The sequence below is a fragment of the Chionomys nivalis genome, chromosome 13 (assembly GCF_950005125.1).
Source record: "Chionomys nivalis chromosome 13, mChiNiv1.1, whole genome shotgun sequence".
In the NCBI taxonomy this organism is placed as follows: Eukaryota; Metazoa; Chordata; class Mammalia; order Rodentia; family Cricetidae; genus Chionomys; species Chionomys nivalis.
In genome coordinates, this window is record NC_080098.1 from 25,736,858 (window position 1) to 25,751,367 (window position 14,510).

The following is a 14,510-nucleotide window of genomic DNA, read 5'->3' on the forward strand; positions in this document are numbered from 1 at the left end:
CCTGTCTGGGAGGAGGTGGAGCCAGGCAGGTCTCTGGTGCTTAGTCTCTGAAGTGACTTAGTGGGCACCTGGGACACTGTCACCTGAGCTTGGCTTCCATATGCATTCACATACACTCACTTCCACATCCTTGTACACACACGTGCACATGTGCAAGCACGCATCCCATACAGAAAGAAAGGCTTGGAGTGACGTGAGGTCTAACTCTCCCGCTTCTCCTGGGGATTTTCTCTTTGTTGCCAATATGGTTCCCTTTGTGGTCTATTTAGAACGACCCCTTTGGTACATTTACATCACCGTCTGCCTTAAGGATTACCCTTCCATGGTGTCTTGTGAGATACAAATGAATACAGAGTTGAATCACTGTGGAGTCACGAACTTTATCAACACCTCCCCCCATACGTGGTACAGGAGCCACTGAAACCTGATTTATTAATAGGTACATTCATGTCCCTTCCCCCTGTTTTCAGAAAAGCTATGTGTAGGACAATATTTTTCAGGTGGGATTTACTAATTTACTAACAAACAAGAAAAGTGATTGTGGTGTTAATGTCACACAGTAGGTGGGTTTCTAGGATTGCTTCTTCTTTGACATTGTCTGCTATCAAAGCCAGCACACTTGGTAACGGTTAGTTTTGGAGAAAGCTTGTCTCATGCTACTACTTGAAGGAAATGGGATCGTCTGTTGTTTCTTAGGCTTCGAAATCCCTAGTTCTCCTTTAACAAGCTTGACATTATTAAATTCAATGAATAGTTTCTTTAAGAGAGCCAAAAATTGGTGGTGGTTTAGGGTGTGTCCCTGAGTCTCAAGTGTAGCTTCCCAGTGCTAGGGTGTCTGGGAGTATACAACTGTTGGACTTTTGTGGATGTTTAAGTTCTCTCTCTCTCTCTCTCTCTCTCTCTCTCTCTGTCTGTCTCTCTCTCTTCCTCTCTCTTCCTCTCTCTTTCTCTCTCTCTCTGTGCACATGCATGTGTTCATGTGTCCTTGTGTATACATAAGCACACCTTGATTTTTTTGTTTATTTAGTTGAGAGCTTTTATTGCACACAGTATGATGTGCAGTTGAATTGGAGGTTGCTCTCTGCCTTGGAGTTTGGCTTTGGTTCTCTATGCTCAAGGCTGCTCAGTTGCTGTTGCTCTTGGTGTGTGTTCTTCCAGGATCAAGGTGTGCACTTTCATAGAAAATCTTGCTTTTGAGTGTCTGGCAATTCTTTTTCTGGGTTTTTGTTTTGTACATGCATACGTATATTTACAGTGGAACCAGTATCCTAAAGTCAACATGATAAATCCTCCTACTCCGGTATCATGTGATCTTCAAGTTTGGTTACCAGGAAATGTCCAAGTCTGTGCACAGCAGATCTCAATGAGCTGTAAGACATCGAGTCTCTCAGGGAATGCTTTCAACCTGTAGAACTCCTGGGAGTTCTCAGCTGCTGGAGTGAGTCCAGTCTCCAGTCTGAGCCCATCCCTTCCCTAGACTACCCTCCCCCCCTTTTTTTTGAGAAAGGGGCTTTCTTAGAGAGCTCACCAAGTAGGCATGCAGGCCCCAGAAGTCTGCTTGTCTTAGTCTTTGCAGTGCTGGGATTGTGTAAGTGCCACGTGCCTGGCTTTACTCTTAAATGCTGTCCAGTCTGGAGATTGGATACTAGCAGATCTTCATGCTTGTAAGGCAAGCTATCTCGCCAACTGCAGATATTTAAATATCCATTTGCTCTAATGAAGTCCTGTGGAACACACCCATAGTCTCAGTACTTGGGAGGAGGAGGGAGGGAGTTCATGAAATCGGGTGTCATTCTTGGCTACGAAGAGAGTTTGTGACTAACCTGAGCTGCCTGAGACTCTGTCTCAAATCTTCCTTCTCCTAACTCCCCTCCCCCCAGTGCTAAAATTAAAATCCCGATCTTTAGTTACACTAGCTATATTTCCCGTGCCAGCAGCCACATGGGCTGGTGGGTAAACTGTCACCAGGTAGGTATAGAAAGTTCATTTGGATGGGGTTGGCGCTCCAAATCGATCCTTCCATCCTTCTGATTTTAGAGTTTTCTGGTAACATCCAGTGAGTGTCCCTCTGTACTCATTTTCTCCCTGACAAAGCTTTGCTTGACTCATGTTGGAATTAGGTGTATTCTGTAAGCACACTCCAAATGAAGGAAAGCGACTGGATGAGGCTAAGAGAGGGAGAAGGTTTATTGTATTAAATGGGATTCACGTAAAATGATAGTCTGATGGAGAAAATACACAATTAATACTGAAGAGGCATCATAGATTCTCAGCCTTTTAGAGTTGAAAAGGATCTTTGATTGCACGTAATCAAACCTCTTATTTAACTGATGAGAAATTTGAGGAACAGAAAGGTTAATTTATGTCCCACAGCTCGATAATGGCTTAGTTATTCCACATTCAAGTTAATGGTTCTTTTCACAGGACCGAGGAGACTTTTGCAGTAAGTTCCCTTACTGTAGTTCCCTGGCTCCTCAGCTTTGGAGGAGGGAAGAGCCAATTGTGTTTCTTGGGCTCACTGTAAAAAAAGGAAGTTACCCTTTAGAAGTGCAGCTTGCTGGACTTTCTTTATACATGTCTTTGGAAAAAAAGAATTTTACCGCATTTCAGTAGACACTTTCAACTTTGGTTTTGAAATTATAGAGTTTATTTAAAAATAGGAGTCAAAAAGGGATGGGAGTGTAGCTTAGTGGAGGGTTTATAGATGAGGGCACACACACGCTCACACATACACACACACAAACACTCACACACTCACATTGTAAAGGAAATATACTTTCTCATAAAAATAGCTCTTTTTGTGGATTGGAGGTGAGAGCATTGTTGTTAGGAAAAGGATTTCATTTTAAAAATATCCTGTTACTAACCAGGTGTGGCCACCATGCCTGTAATCCTAGTATTTGATGCCTCAAAGCCAGAGGATCAGGAGTTCAAATCCAGACTTGGTTGCATAGAGAATTCGAGGCCCATCTGGGCTCTATGAGATCCTGTGTAAAACAAACGACAAACAACACCTCAAGCAAAATGTCTTCATGTGAGTGAGTGAGTGCATGCCTGAGTTCTTGTGTGAGTGTGCATGCATGTGTGTGTGCGCCTTTTTGTTTTTGTGGATAGTTGGGGTGGAACTCAGGGCTTCTCCCATGCTAACGAACACTTAAGCAGTAAGCCAGTCTCCAGTTTAAAATAACCCCGTCTTTATTTTGCTAAGCTTAATGGATCAATCAGTTGTCACCAGTAAGACTTGACCTTCCATCCCATTTAAAGTAAAATAGACTTTTAAAAAAAGGGAAGGTAAATAGAAATTTCTGTGAAGTCATGTGCCATTCTTTACTAGTGTTCCCCCAGAACTATCTATTTCCATAGTGGCTAAGAGCTGACTGCATGGTGATTTATTCTTGCCTCAGCGGCTACAAGCTGTGAAAAGATCGTATTGTGTTAGGATTATTTCTGCTGGGTTCTGTTGATTACACCTTTCAAATATTTCTTGAGCTTGTTTTCTTTATGTCTTCTCCACGGCTTTAGTTTTACCCCTTACCCGTTGCCTGCACCCATGCTCTGGTTTACAGTCTGCTCCTGTTGCTCAGCTTCCCGAAGCTGTGACAAAATACTTGAGAAAAACAAACAAAACAAATGGAAGGAAGTGTCCTTCTGGCTCATGGCTTCATAGTGTGTGGTGAAGAAGTGGAGGCCGGAGGCTGTCACTGTCATTCTCAGGTCTTCTCCACCTTATTCAATGAGTCAGGGTCCCTCAAATAAACCCAGAGCTCTGCAGTGCGGCTCACTGTGCCAGCCTGCTTGCTTTAGGTCCCCCTTTCTCCACTTTCCACGGTTCCACGGGTGGGATTATCGGCAGGGCTGCCTTTCCTGCCAGGCGTTTATGCAGGTTCTGGGGATCTGAACTCCAGTTCTCATGTTTACGTAGCAAATGCTTTAGCATCCAAGCCATCTCCACAGCCCTTGATTTAATTGTTTTCTTTTGCATCATCACTAGTGTTCACTCTTACTCCTTGGTCATGAATCTTTATATTTGCTAGTAGCACAGACACTGAGAGAAACAACTAATAAATGGAACTTTCTGAAACTGAGAAGGACGTGGTCAATAAGACAAAACGACAGCCTACAGAATGGGAAAAGATCTTCACTAACCCCACATCAGACAGAGATCTGATCTCCAAAAATATACAAGGAACTAAAAAAATTGGTCATCAAAGGAACAAATAATCCAATAAAAAATGGGGTACAGACCTAAACAGAGAACTCTCAACAGAGGATTCTTTTTTTTTTTAATATTTATTTATTTATTTTATTATGTATGTATTCTGTCTGTGTGTATGCCCACACACCAGAAGAGGGCACCAGACCTCATTACAGATGGTTGTGAGCCACCATGTGGTTGCTGGGAATTGAACTCAGGACCTCTGGAAAGAACTGTCAGTGCTCTTAACCGCTGAGCCGTCTCTCCAGCCCCTCAACAGAGGATTCTAAAATGGCTGAAAGACACTTACGGAAATGTTCAACATCCTTAGTCATCAAAGAAATGCAAATCAAAACAACTCTGGGATTCCATCTTACACTTATAAGAGTGGCCAAGATCAAAAACACTGATGACAACTTATATTGGAAAGGATGTGGGTTAAAGGGTACACTTCCTTCATTGCTGGTGGGAGTGCAAACTGGTACAGCTGTTTTGGATTTCAGTATGACGATTTCTCAGAAAATTAGGAAACAACCTTCCTCAAGACCCAGCAATACCACTTTTGGGTATATACCCAAAGGATGTTCAACCGCAAGGACATTTGCTCAACTATGTTCATAGCAGCATTGTTTGTCATAGCCAGATCCTGGAAACAACCTAAATGCCCCTCGACCAAAGAATGGATAAGGAAAATGTGGTACATTTACACAATATATGTGTAATTGTAGTGTAAGTGTAGTACTACACAGCAGAAAAAATTATGACATCTTGAAATTTGAGGGCTAATGGATGGAGGTAGAAAACATCATAGTGAGTGAGATAACCTAGACCCAGAAAGACAAATATCATATGTCCTCACTCATACGTGGCTTTTAGATATAAAACAAAACCAAACAAAGAAACAAAAACAAAAAAGCTCAGCCTACAAGTCACAATCTCAGAGAACCTAGACAACAGTGAGGACCATAGGAGAGACATATGTGGATCTAACGTACATGGGAAGTAGAAAAAGACAAGATCTCCTGAGTAAATTGGGAGCATAGGGGCCATGGAAGAGGGTAGAAGGGGTGCAGAGAAAAATATATAGCTCAATAAAAACAATAAAAAACCCCCAAACCCATAAGCCTCTGTGCTTAGAGAATATTGAATGGAGAAGATAATCCAGTTGTCTGCAGGTGCCTTATATCTTTGATTGCCATCCTCTTTGCTTATTTATGAGCAAGACGCCTAGACTGCTGTTTAATAAACCACTTAAGGTGGTCTTATACTCTCCAGTCTAAAGCAAACATTTTCATCCTTTGTATTTTGTTTGGGAAATAGCCTGGGCTCCTTCCAACAGTGTTTGGTGTGTTTTGAGCAACAGGTGGATAAATAAATATGCACGGAATTAAATTGCAGTGCTGGGTGCTTGGCACAGCCTCTTCCTGGTGACTGGAGCTGTTTTCACACTTTCTTACCTTTGCACAAAGGATTCACACCACACACACGCACACGTACGCGCACACACAGACACATCAAACAGTTACTGTTTTTATTCTTTTTTTTTTTAAATTGAAAATAGATTCTTCTCTCCTACATCTGGACGGCAGTTCCCTCCACTCCTCCCAGTTCCTCCTCACCTTCCCTCTCTACCAGATCTGCTTCCCCTTCATTTCCCAGATTCACACTCTTGTATGAACTTACAGATGCTCCGTAATCTGCTCGTAGATCTGTTCTCTAGGAAAGAAATGTTAATAATACATGTGCATGCGGTGTTAAGGAGGTGATCTTCTTGGACCACTTGCTAACATGTGAGCTACACATTATTCCACTGCCAGTCATACATGTATCATGTTCCTTGTAGTTTAGCCTTTTTCTTTGCTTTAGTTTTTACCTATACGTGAAATATATTAATTATATACATATATAAATTTTAAAATTTATCTGTAATACAATATGTTAGTACATATAAATTGAAAAAAAATCTCAGAGAGGACACATATGTCCCAGTCTGGCCTTGAACTTGCTGTGAAGCCAAGAATGACCTTGATTCTCTGATTCTTTTACTTTCCCTTACAAGTGCTGAGTGCTGGGATTCCAGGCATGCGCCATCACCTCTGGTCTATGTGGTACTGGAGATCAAACCTAAAGCTTCCTGACCCTAGGCAACCACTCTCCCAACTGAGTTACATTCTTAGCCCCAAATAAATAATGATTTAAAAATGAAGCTAAGTCGGTAGCAGGGTGAGGTCCGAGGATGGGAGGGGAAGAGGGGGAGTGGTGCCGGCCTTTGATTCCAGGAGACAGAGCTGGGAGGATCTCTGAGTTCTAGGCCAGCCTGGTCTATAGAGGGAATTCCAGGACAGCCAGGGCTACACAGAAACCCTGCTCCGTGGCTGTGCTATCTACCCAGAGCTGAGCCCAGAGCTGAGCATGCTGGCCTTGTTAAATATTGCTCTTGGTGTCCATGGTCTCTGCCATAAATGAACTATGTTGTAGGATTCTATGGAACCTGCCTTAATTTTACCTCTTTCTCTTCTCAGTCATAACAGAATGTAAGTGCGGAGTGGCAAAGCTATTGTATGATGGGGAAATTCTTGTTTTGGTTTTTCGAGACAGGGTTTCTCTGTGGTTTTGGAGCCTGTCCTGGAACTAGCTCTTGTAGACCAGGCTGGTCTCGAACTCACAGAGATCCGCCTGCCTCTGCCTCCCAAGTGCTGGGATTAAAGGTGTGCGCCACCACCGCCCGGTTATGATGGGGAAATTCTTACGTATTTCTAATTTGTGAAAATAAGCAAACCTGTGCGCCATTGTTTTTATAACTGTTCTCAGTCTCCACTCACTGTGAGGCAGGATGACTTCTTACAGAGTCAGGAATGCCTGGGGCGCTGAGGTGGGTTTGCAATGTCATATCCCCAAGGGAGCGATGGCTAGCTAGCTGATATCAGCATGGCGGATTGGTACTTAGATTGTACTTGGCGAAAATGTGTCCATGTTAGTGGCGCTAATGACCTCTAGAAAATAGCTAGTTTCCTTTGCTACTGATGCTCTGTAGAGATCTGATGTGCCGCTATTTGGCCTAATTCTGGTGTTTCCAGTTGGCAACTGCCCTACCAGGCTTCTGAAATGTTGCAATGAGCTGGTGGCCACTCTGCAAGGGTTCTGCTATTTTAAGAGAGTTGAATGAGTTGATGTGATTAATCTGTATAAAGTATTCTGATCTTTTGGTTTTGGTTGTCTGTAGGTAACCTGCTGCAGGATGAACTAAGGGAAGAGGACATATAGTCATCAGCGTGGAGAAACATTTGGCAGTTTCCAAGATGCAAAACTCATCCTCTTTATTGGAAAAGAAAACTGGCCCAGCAAATGGGAATGGGGATCTTGATTCAGGTAGGATTCTACATATTTGTTTGTTTGTTTTTGTTTTTTTCGAGACAGGGTTTCTCTGTGGTTTTGGAGCCTGTCCTGGAACTAGCTCTTGTAGACCAGGCTGGTCTCGAACTCACAGAGATCCGCCTGCCTCTGCCTCCCAAGTGCTGGGATTAAAGGCGTGCGCCACCACCGCCCGGCCTGTTTGTTTGTTTTTTAAATGAAAATTTAACTCATTGACCAGTATTTTCTTGAGATGTTCAGGAACAATGGGGTACATTTCTAGAACTTGTCTGCCAACAGTTCTTGGCCTTTGCTGTCCTAGCCAAGCCATATGTCTACAGATACAGCAGCTTTCAAGTTATGAAGAGTTCGGACCAATATTAATATCGATCATATACACAGAGCGGGCTAGGTTACAGCATGGCAACACAGTACTTCTAAGTCTTGGTGTCTTTTGCTAGTAAATGTCTGTAAGTATCTGTGCTGTCTCGACAGCTGTCATGGTACTCTCATACTTAGTGACTGTATACCATCCCTCAGTGCTGCACTCAGCAGTGTTAGGGTAGTTTCTCTAGGAAAAGAAGAGCTGGGGGACAAGACATCACTGACACACCCTCCAAGGTACTGAGCATGGCTGGTCATGTGCATTTGTGTCATGTAATTGGATAAAACAAAAAAGAACAAAACAAGAAAGCAAAACCAGATTGTGTTTGATTGGATTTTAATATTTAATGAATTTATAAATGTGTCTCTAAAAATTTTTATGCAATTGTATATTTTAAAAGGATACTTTTTTCCCTGAAAATAGAATTGCATGATTTATACATCAGCAAATTAAATAAGGGCAAGGGAGCCCTATGAATCATTAATGTTTGCTACAGTGAATTCACACAAAAAGCTTCCCGTTAATTTAGGGGAAGAGGTGACCATTGTCTAATGAAATTAACAGGTTTGTCTTCACTTTAAAATAATGGAGAGGGAAAGAGAGAGAGAGAGAGAGAGAGAGAGAGAGAGAGAGAGAGAGAGAGAGAGAGAGAGAGAGACTGTGTTTGCTCATATAAAGGTAATAACCAGAGGACAGCTTGGAGGAGGAAGGTCTCTCCTACCATATAGGTCAGGGGAACTAAACTCAGTCTTCAGCTTCAGGCTTGGGAGCCAGCATCTGTATCTGCTGAGCTATCTTGAGGGTTCCATTTCTGTGTTTTGATCAAATTAGTCAATGATGGAATCAAAGATTGCCTAGATCATTGGATTTGTTAGATCAGGTTTCTCCATTCTATTGTTTTTCCTTCAAAACTGTAAAAAGTGAATATTAGAATAGGATAAAGGCATGTAGTGTCTGCTTCAAGATCAGGCTGGGGCCAGTCCGCCTAGATCTTCTACATGTATAGAATGAATAAGGAACGTCTATATGCACAGCTGGAACCTTGTCCCCTTCAGAGATACCTTCTGAGAGGTCCTCTCCCCACAAGGCTGAAGATTCATACTAATTGTTCTTTTGTTGAAATATAAATTCTCTCTCTCTCTCTCTCTCTCTCTCTCTCTCTCTCTCTCTCTCTCTCTCTCTCTCTCTGTAAGTGTGTACATGAAGTCGACCTCAGGTGTCTTTTTCAAGTGCTGTCCACCTTAATTATTTCATTGGTTGTTAATAATTCAGGCAGAAGTGTGCGGGTCATGTGTGGGGGTCAGAGGACAGCTTTCATACTCAGGTCATCAGGATTCTGCCACGTGCACTTTCACCCACTGACGTTTTTCATCGGCTCTCCACGAAGGTCTCTTGCTTTCCGCTGTTTTGCTTGAATGGCTAGCCTGCAAGTCTCGGGGATGCTCTTTCTCTCTCAGCCTCTCCAGCACCAGGATGACGGGCATGCACCACTATACTCGGCTCTTATGTGGTTGCTGGGAATCCAAACCCAGGACCTCAAGGTTGTACAGCAAGCACTTCGCTGACCGGAGCATCTCTTCAGCCCCAATTACATTTTCTTTTAATGATGCTGGAGATTGAACCAATGGCTTAGAGTGTGCTAGGCAAGCATGCTGGTACGACCTACGTGGCCCCACTGCCGCCCCCAGTCTATTTATATCTGCTCAGTAAAGTTATGTTGCGTGTTGGAAGTTCCTGGGCATATCCTGTATTTTTTTCTCGTGCATCCTGTGCACGCATTGCTGTCTGCGGCTGTGTCATTTTCAATGATAAGTTTTCATTTTCACACCGCTGCCGTATTTCTCTCTAGCGTATTAGATTCTGAAGCTCATTACTGATAATCTACTGTCAGGAAATTATTCGTACTGACAAGTTCTTCAGAATGATATCAGAGTCTGGGGGATTCCAGGCAGAAAACCCATCGTAGATACTCATTCATGATTTGTTCTTTACTCTCGTGTAGTTGGATGGTTTAAATCGTACAAGATGTTCTGATCTTTAATACTAAGGTGGCTGAATAATTCTAAGTTACGTTTATAATTTGCAGTTTCTGATCCAGGCCTTTTCCCACCGCGCTAAGGGCTTATGTGTCCGGCTTCTTAGTATTTCAATATGTTTGTGATTGGGAGGCTTTGATAGTGTTACAATTTCTTTAGATTAAGTTAAAAATTTTGTGCATGAATTTCATACATGAGTACAATGTATTTTCATTGATACCCATCACCCTTTTCTACTTCTGGTTCCTTCTGTGTTCACCCATTGCCTCTTTCAAATTTATGTCTTTTTTATTCATAATTATTGTTGGTATTCCTATATACCCTGTTGAGTCTCATTAGTGTTACCTGTATATACTTGAGTGGAGAGCTGACCACTTGGGCTTAGGCAAACTATCAGGGGGCTTTTCCCAGAAAAAAAGCCAGATCCTTCCTTGGTAGCCATCTACTGCTTGTAGCTCTTCAATTATGGGTGGGGTCTATGTGCCCTTCCCCCACCCATACTGGAATGTTGGCTGGTGTGGTCTTGTGTGGGCAAGCATATTGTCAGCAGTTCCTGGGTGCAGTATAGTGCCTCAAATTTTAGAAGAGAGTCTAAAACTTTATAGACTGCACAGACTGACTTTATTCCCCAAATCACGTCTAGCTATGATTATTAAAACTAATAATAACATGGTCAAGTATGGTGCTTCAAGTCATTATCTTTTTTCAACCCACTAAAACATGAAGTACCTTCCTTTCTAGAGTCATTTGCGGAGACATCTGGTCGTGCGACTCTCTGGGGCGTGCTTAGGGATGCTCAGAACTTCTTTTTGCTTTCTCTGTGTTCTTTTTTTTTGTTGTTGTTGTTTTGTTTTGTTTTTTTGGGGGGTAAGATTCAGATGAGCTTTCTGGATGTGCAAAATAAGGCATATTCGATGTACTTCAGCGGGTTCTAAATGGACTTGTGAATTGGGACAACAGACAGGTAAGCTCGATTTCTGTTGACAAGCGCTCATACTTCGGAGCCCTCACATGTTAGTTGACTTTAATCTTCAATGCCCAGTAAAGCAACTGCTTTTCAGGCCTCATCTTACAGATGAGGAGACTGGATAGCAAGGTGAAGTTGCCTGAGTGGTGTGTTGGAAGCAGGCTGAAGTCTCAGGTCCTGGATTGGTGCACTGACATCATCAAGAATCCTGATCTTCCCCCTCCCCCACTTAGATTCCTCTTTCTTCTTTTCTCTCGACCCTTCTCTCTCTGTTACTGGACACATGATGGCATCCCCTTAGCAAGTGACAATGCTTATTGGACTGTAGCTTGCCGGGCTCTGCTGTACAGATTCCTAATCCTAACTGCTGGGGCATTTGAGAGAGGGAGATTGTGAGCTCGAAGGCAGCCTGGATTACAGAGTACAAGACTACCCCAGGAACTTGGTGAGACCTTGTCTCCAAAAAATGTATATATGGGGATTATAGTTCATTGCGTAGAATGTGTGAGTCCTCAGGTTAAACCCCCAGTACAGAGTGAGAGAGGGAGGAGGGAGAGAACACAAGTGGGTCTGTACAGCTCTCTCCTGAGAAAACTAGCCTGTCTGATAAAGGGGCAGAACGTTAGTGACTTCAGGGCCTTCCCCTTTGCTACTTAATTCTGCCCACGCTGTGCCTCTGTCCACTCTGTGCCTCTGCCCACACTGTGCCTCTGTCCACTCTGTCCACTCTGTGTCTCTGTTCACTCTGTCCACTCTGTCTACTCTGTCTCTGTCCACTCTGAGCCTCTGTCCACTCTGTCTACTCTGTGCCTCTGTCCACTCTGCCCACTCTGAGCCTCTGTCCACTCTGTCCACTCTGTGTCTCTGTTCACTCTGTCCACTCTGTGTCTCTGTTCACTCTGTCCACTCTGTCCACTCTGTGTCTCTGTTCACTCTGTCCACTCTGTCTACTCTGTCTCTGTCCACTCTGAGCCTCTGTCCACTCTGCCCACTCTGAGCCTCTGTCCACTCTGCCCACTCTGAGCCTCTGTCCACTCTGTGTCTGTCTCCTCCGTCCACTCTGTGCCTCCTGCTGTGTCCACTCTGTCCACTCTGTGCTTCCATCTGCTATGTCCACTCCGGCTGATTCACCTCCTTGCAATGGTAATTCTTCCATGAGATAATCCCAGCTGGGACTGAACCGAATAGTTTTCTTTCTTTCTTTCTTTCTTTCTTTCTTTCTTTCTTTCTTTCTTTCTTTCTTTCTTCCTTCCTTCCTTCCTTCCTTCCTTCCTTCCTTCCTTCCTTCCTTCCTTTCTTTCTTTCTTTCTTTCACTTTTGACTTTTCCTAAGGAAAGCTCAAATCTTAGCAGGGATCAATAAGTCAGATGGGAAGCCTGTTGTGAAATAAGATAAAAGGACACACCCTCCCCGAAACAAAGAGCATGTATGCCTGAATTAAGCGCAGTTGAACACATAGTCCGGGAACCTCGGGTCTCCCCAGCAGGCAGAGCCTCCCAGCAGCAACCCAAGACCCATATGAATGAAGCCCACCAAAATTCGATGGCTGGCCTTCTGAGTGTCTTCACTCAGAACAAAAGCGAGCAGAGCAATGTGGGGACCCCATAATAAGCGGGTTCTTCGATGTGGTTTGTGCAGGCCTGCTCAATATAATTTCCCAATGGAGCCTGTGGTATTGTACACGCAGCCAAGGCCAGTCTCTGAGTAAAAAGAAGGAAGCTGAACACATGGGCTTGAGTTTTCCCAAATTATAAAATAATTATAGGCCCAAAAAGATGGCTCAGGCGGGAGAGCCCTTGGCTTTCAAGCACGAGGACATGGGATGAAGACTCAGAGACCATGGGAAAAAAGCCAGTGTGCTTGTCACCTGGTGATCCCTCGGGCCGGCTGACCAGCCACACTGTGGTAACTGGTGAGCTCCTGAGAGACCCTGTCTGAAAAACAAGATGGACGACTCTTGGTGGAGTGACAGTTGACACTGATCTCTGCCCAATTGCAGACATGCTCACATAGGCAAACAGACATAAACATGTGTGCACGCAAAGATTGTATGTGTGTCTTAAATATACTTCTCTCCGTCTATATTGTCTATGTGTTAAGAGACAGGGGATTGTGCTTTGCTTGTTTGAATGTAGTCGTCCTGCCTCAGCCACCTGAGGGCCGTGCCTGGCTCTCACCGGGAACACATCAAAGAAGCAGGTCTCTTTTATTTGGGAGAACATGAGTCAACCCACAGAAAAATCGAGGGCTTGCTTTTCATTCTGAGAACCAGTTCTCGTGGGTCGACGTTAATGCCCACACCGCCCATTGCCCCTTCGAACTCCAGGCTGCGATTGTGTGTTGAGTGAGATCCACGGCGGACTGGTGGCTGTAGTTCCTGCCTGAGTTACTTAGATTGCTGTTTACAGTTGCAGTATTTCCTCTCCTGGTGAATGGAGGACCTACCGGGATCTGGAGATGATTTAGTGCCTTCTTCCTATTTCTGTCCACATTTCAAAACTTACCTAGCACGTCAGAAATAGTCTTCGGTACAGTTTGGTTTGTGCGGAATCTGCCAGGTCTCAGAGCCCGGTATCGTGGCAGTTACAGTAAGGCTTTAATATCCCGCCTCGCGAAGTCAGGCTCCCTTCAGGTTGTAACGTGAGCTGTTCTCAGACTTTATTAAGAAAAGGATGCATGGAACACTTGTTTATTATATTTTTGTTCTAAAGTCACTTGTGTTCCAGCTTTTCATAAGACATTCTCTATGTTTATTCTGGAATATTCTGGTCCCACAGATAGCTTTCTGTTAAAAAAATGAAAGCGAAACGAAACTGAACTGCTGTTTAATGAATATGCCTGTTTTCTTTGTGAGGTGTGAAATGCTCGTAGTAGCTTTTCATAGTGGGTTTTCATGACGTCATGGGGAAATGTCTCCACCAGCTCATTTATGGCGGAGGGGACTGTCAGAGTCTCCTTGGTCAAATGTTTGCGGGTTGAAGAGGTTTATGGATCAGTTGTAAATATTTTCTCTGGCTTTATGAGATCTCTCATAAACATGGTGTGTGTTTACCTATTGCTCACTGGACGTGCCTTTAGAACATCGACTGTCTGGAACACAGGCCCGGGGAGGGGCTGTGTGTGGCAGATTTTAACAGGCTGAGTTATGAGTGAACCTAAGTTTTGTATATGGCTTTATTGTTCCAACAGCAAGGCTATTGTTATTGTCCAGTGCTGGACATACAATATTTGTGTTTTGGGTCTGATGCATGATTTACTTTTCTGTAGTGTTTTTGTTTGTGAGAATGACTGCATTTTGTCTGTTAGCTTCTGTGTGTCTCAGATGTTCCAAGTCCTGTATCTTACTTGCTTAGGTTGAGGCTCGGGACCTAGAAACTTTTTTGAGAGGCATGGATGTGTTCTCTTGGGTGTTTGATTGTGTTCTCTTAAGTGTCTTTATTGGTATATGCTCCAGAGGCAGTTTAAGGAACTTAGATGGCAACATTTAAGGTCATTACCTTCCAAGAGCTTCTTTAACTGGGCCTGGTGGTGCAGGAATATGCCATTTCAGCTTCTTGGGATTCTGAGGCAGGAGGA

General features: G+C 43.6%; 1 protein-coding gene across 1 annotated transcript in view; it reads left to right on the forward strand.

The window, feature by feature from the left end:
* The window catches only part of Sfmbt2 (Scm like with four mbt domains 2), a 181,748-nt gene that overhangs the window by 14,726 nt on the left and 152,512 nt on the right, over positions 1 to 14,510 (forward strand). Inside the window, exon 2 of the mRNA XM_057787878.1 lies at positions 7,419 to 7,564. Coding sequence (XP_057643861.1) covers positions 7,495 to 7,564 — 70 coding nt within the window. The 5' untranslated portion in view covers positions 7,419 to 7,494. The remainder of the gene's footprint in view (positions 1 to 7,418; positions 7,565 to 14,510) is intronic.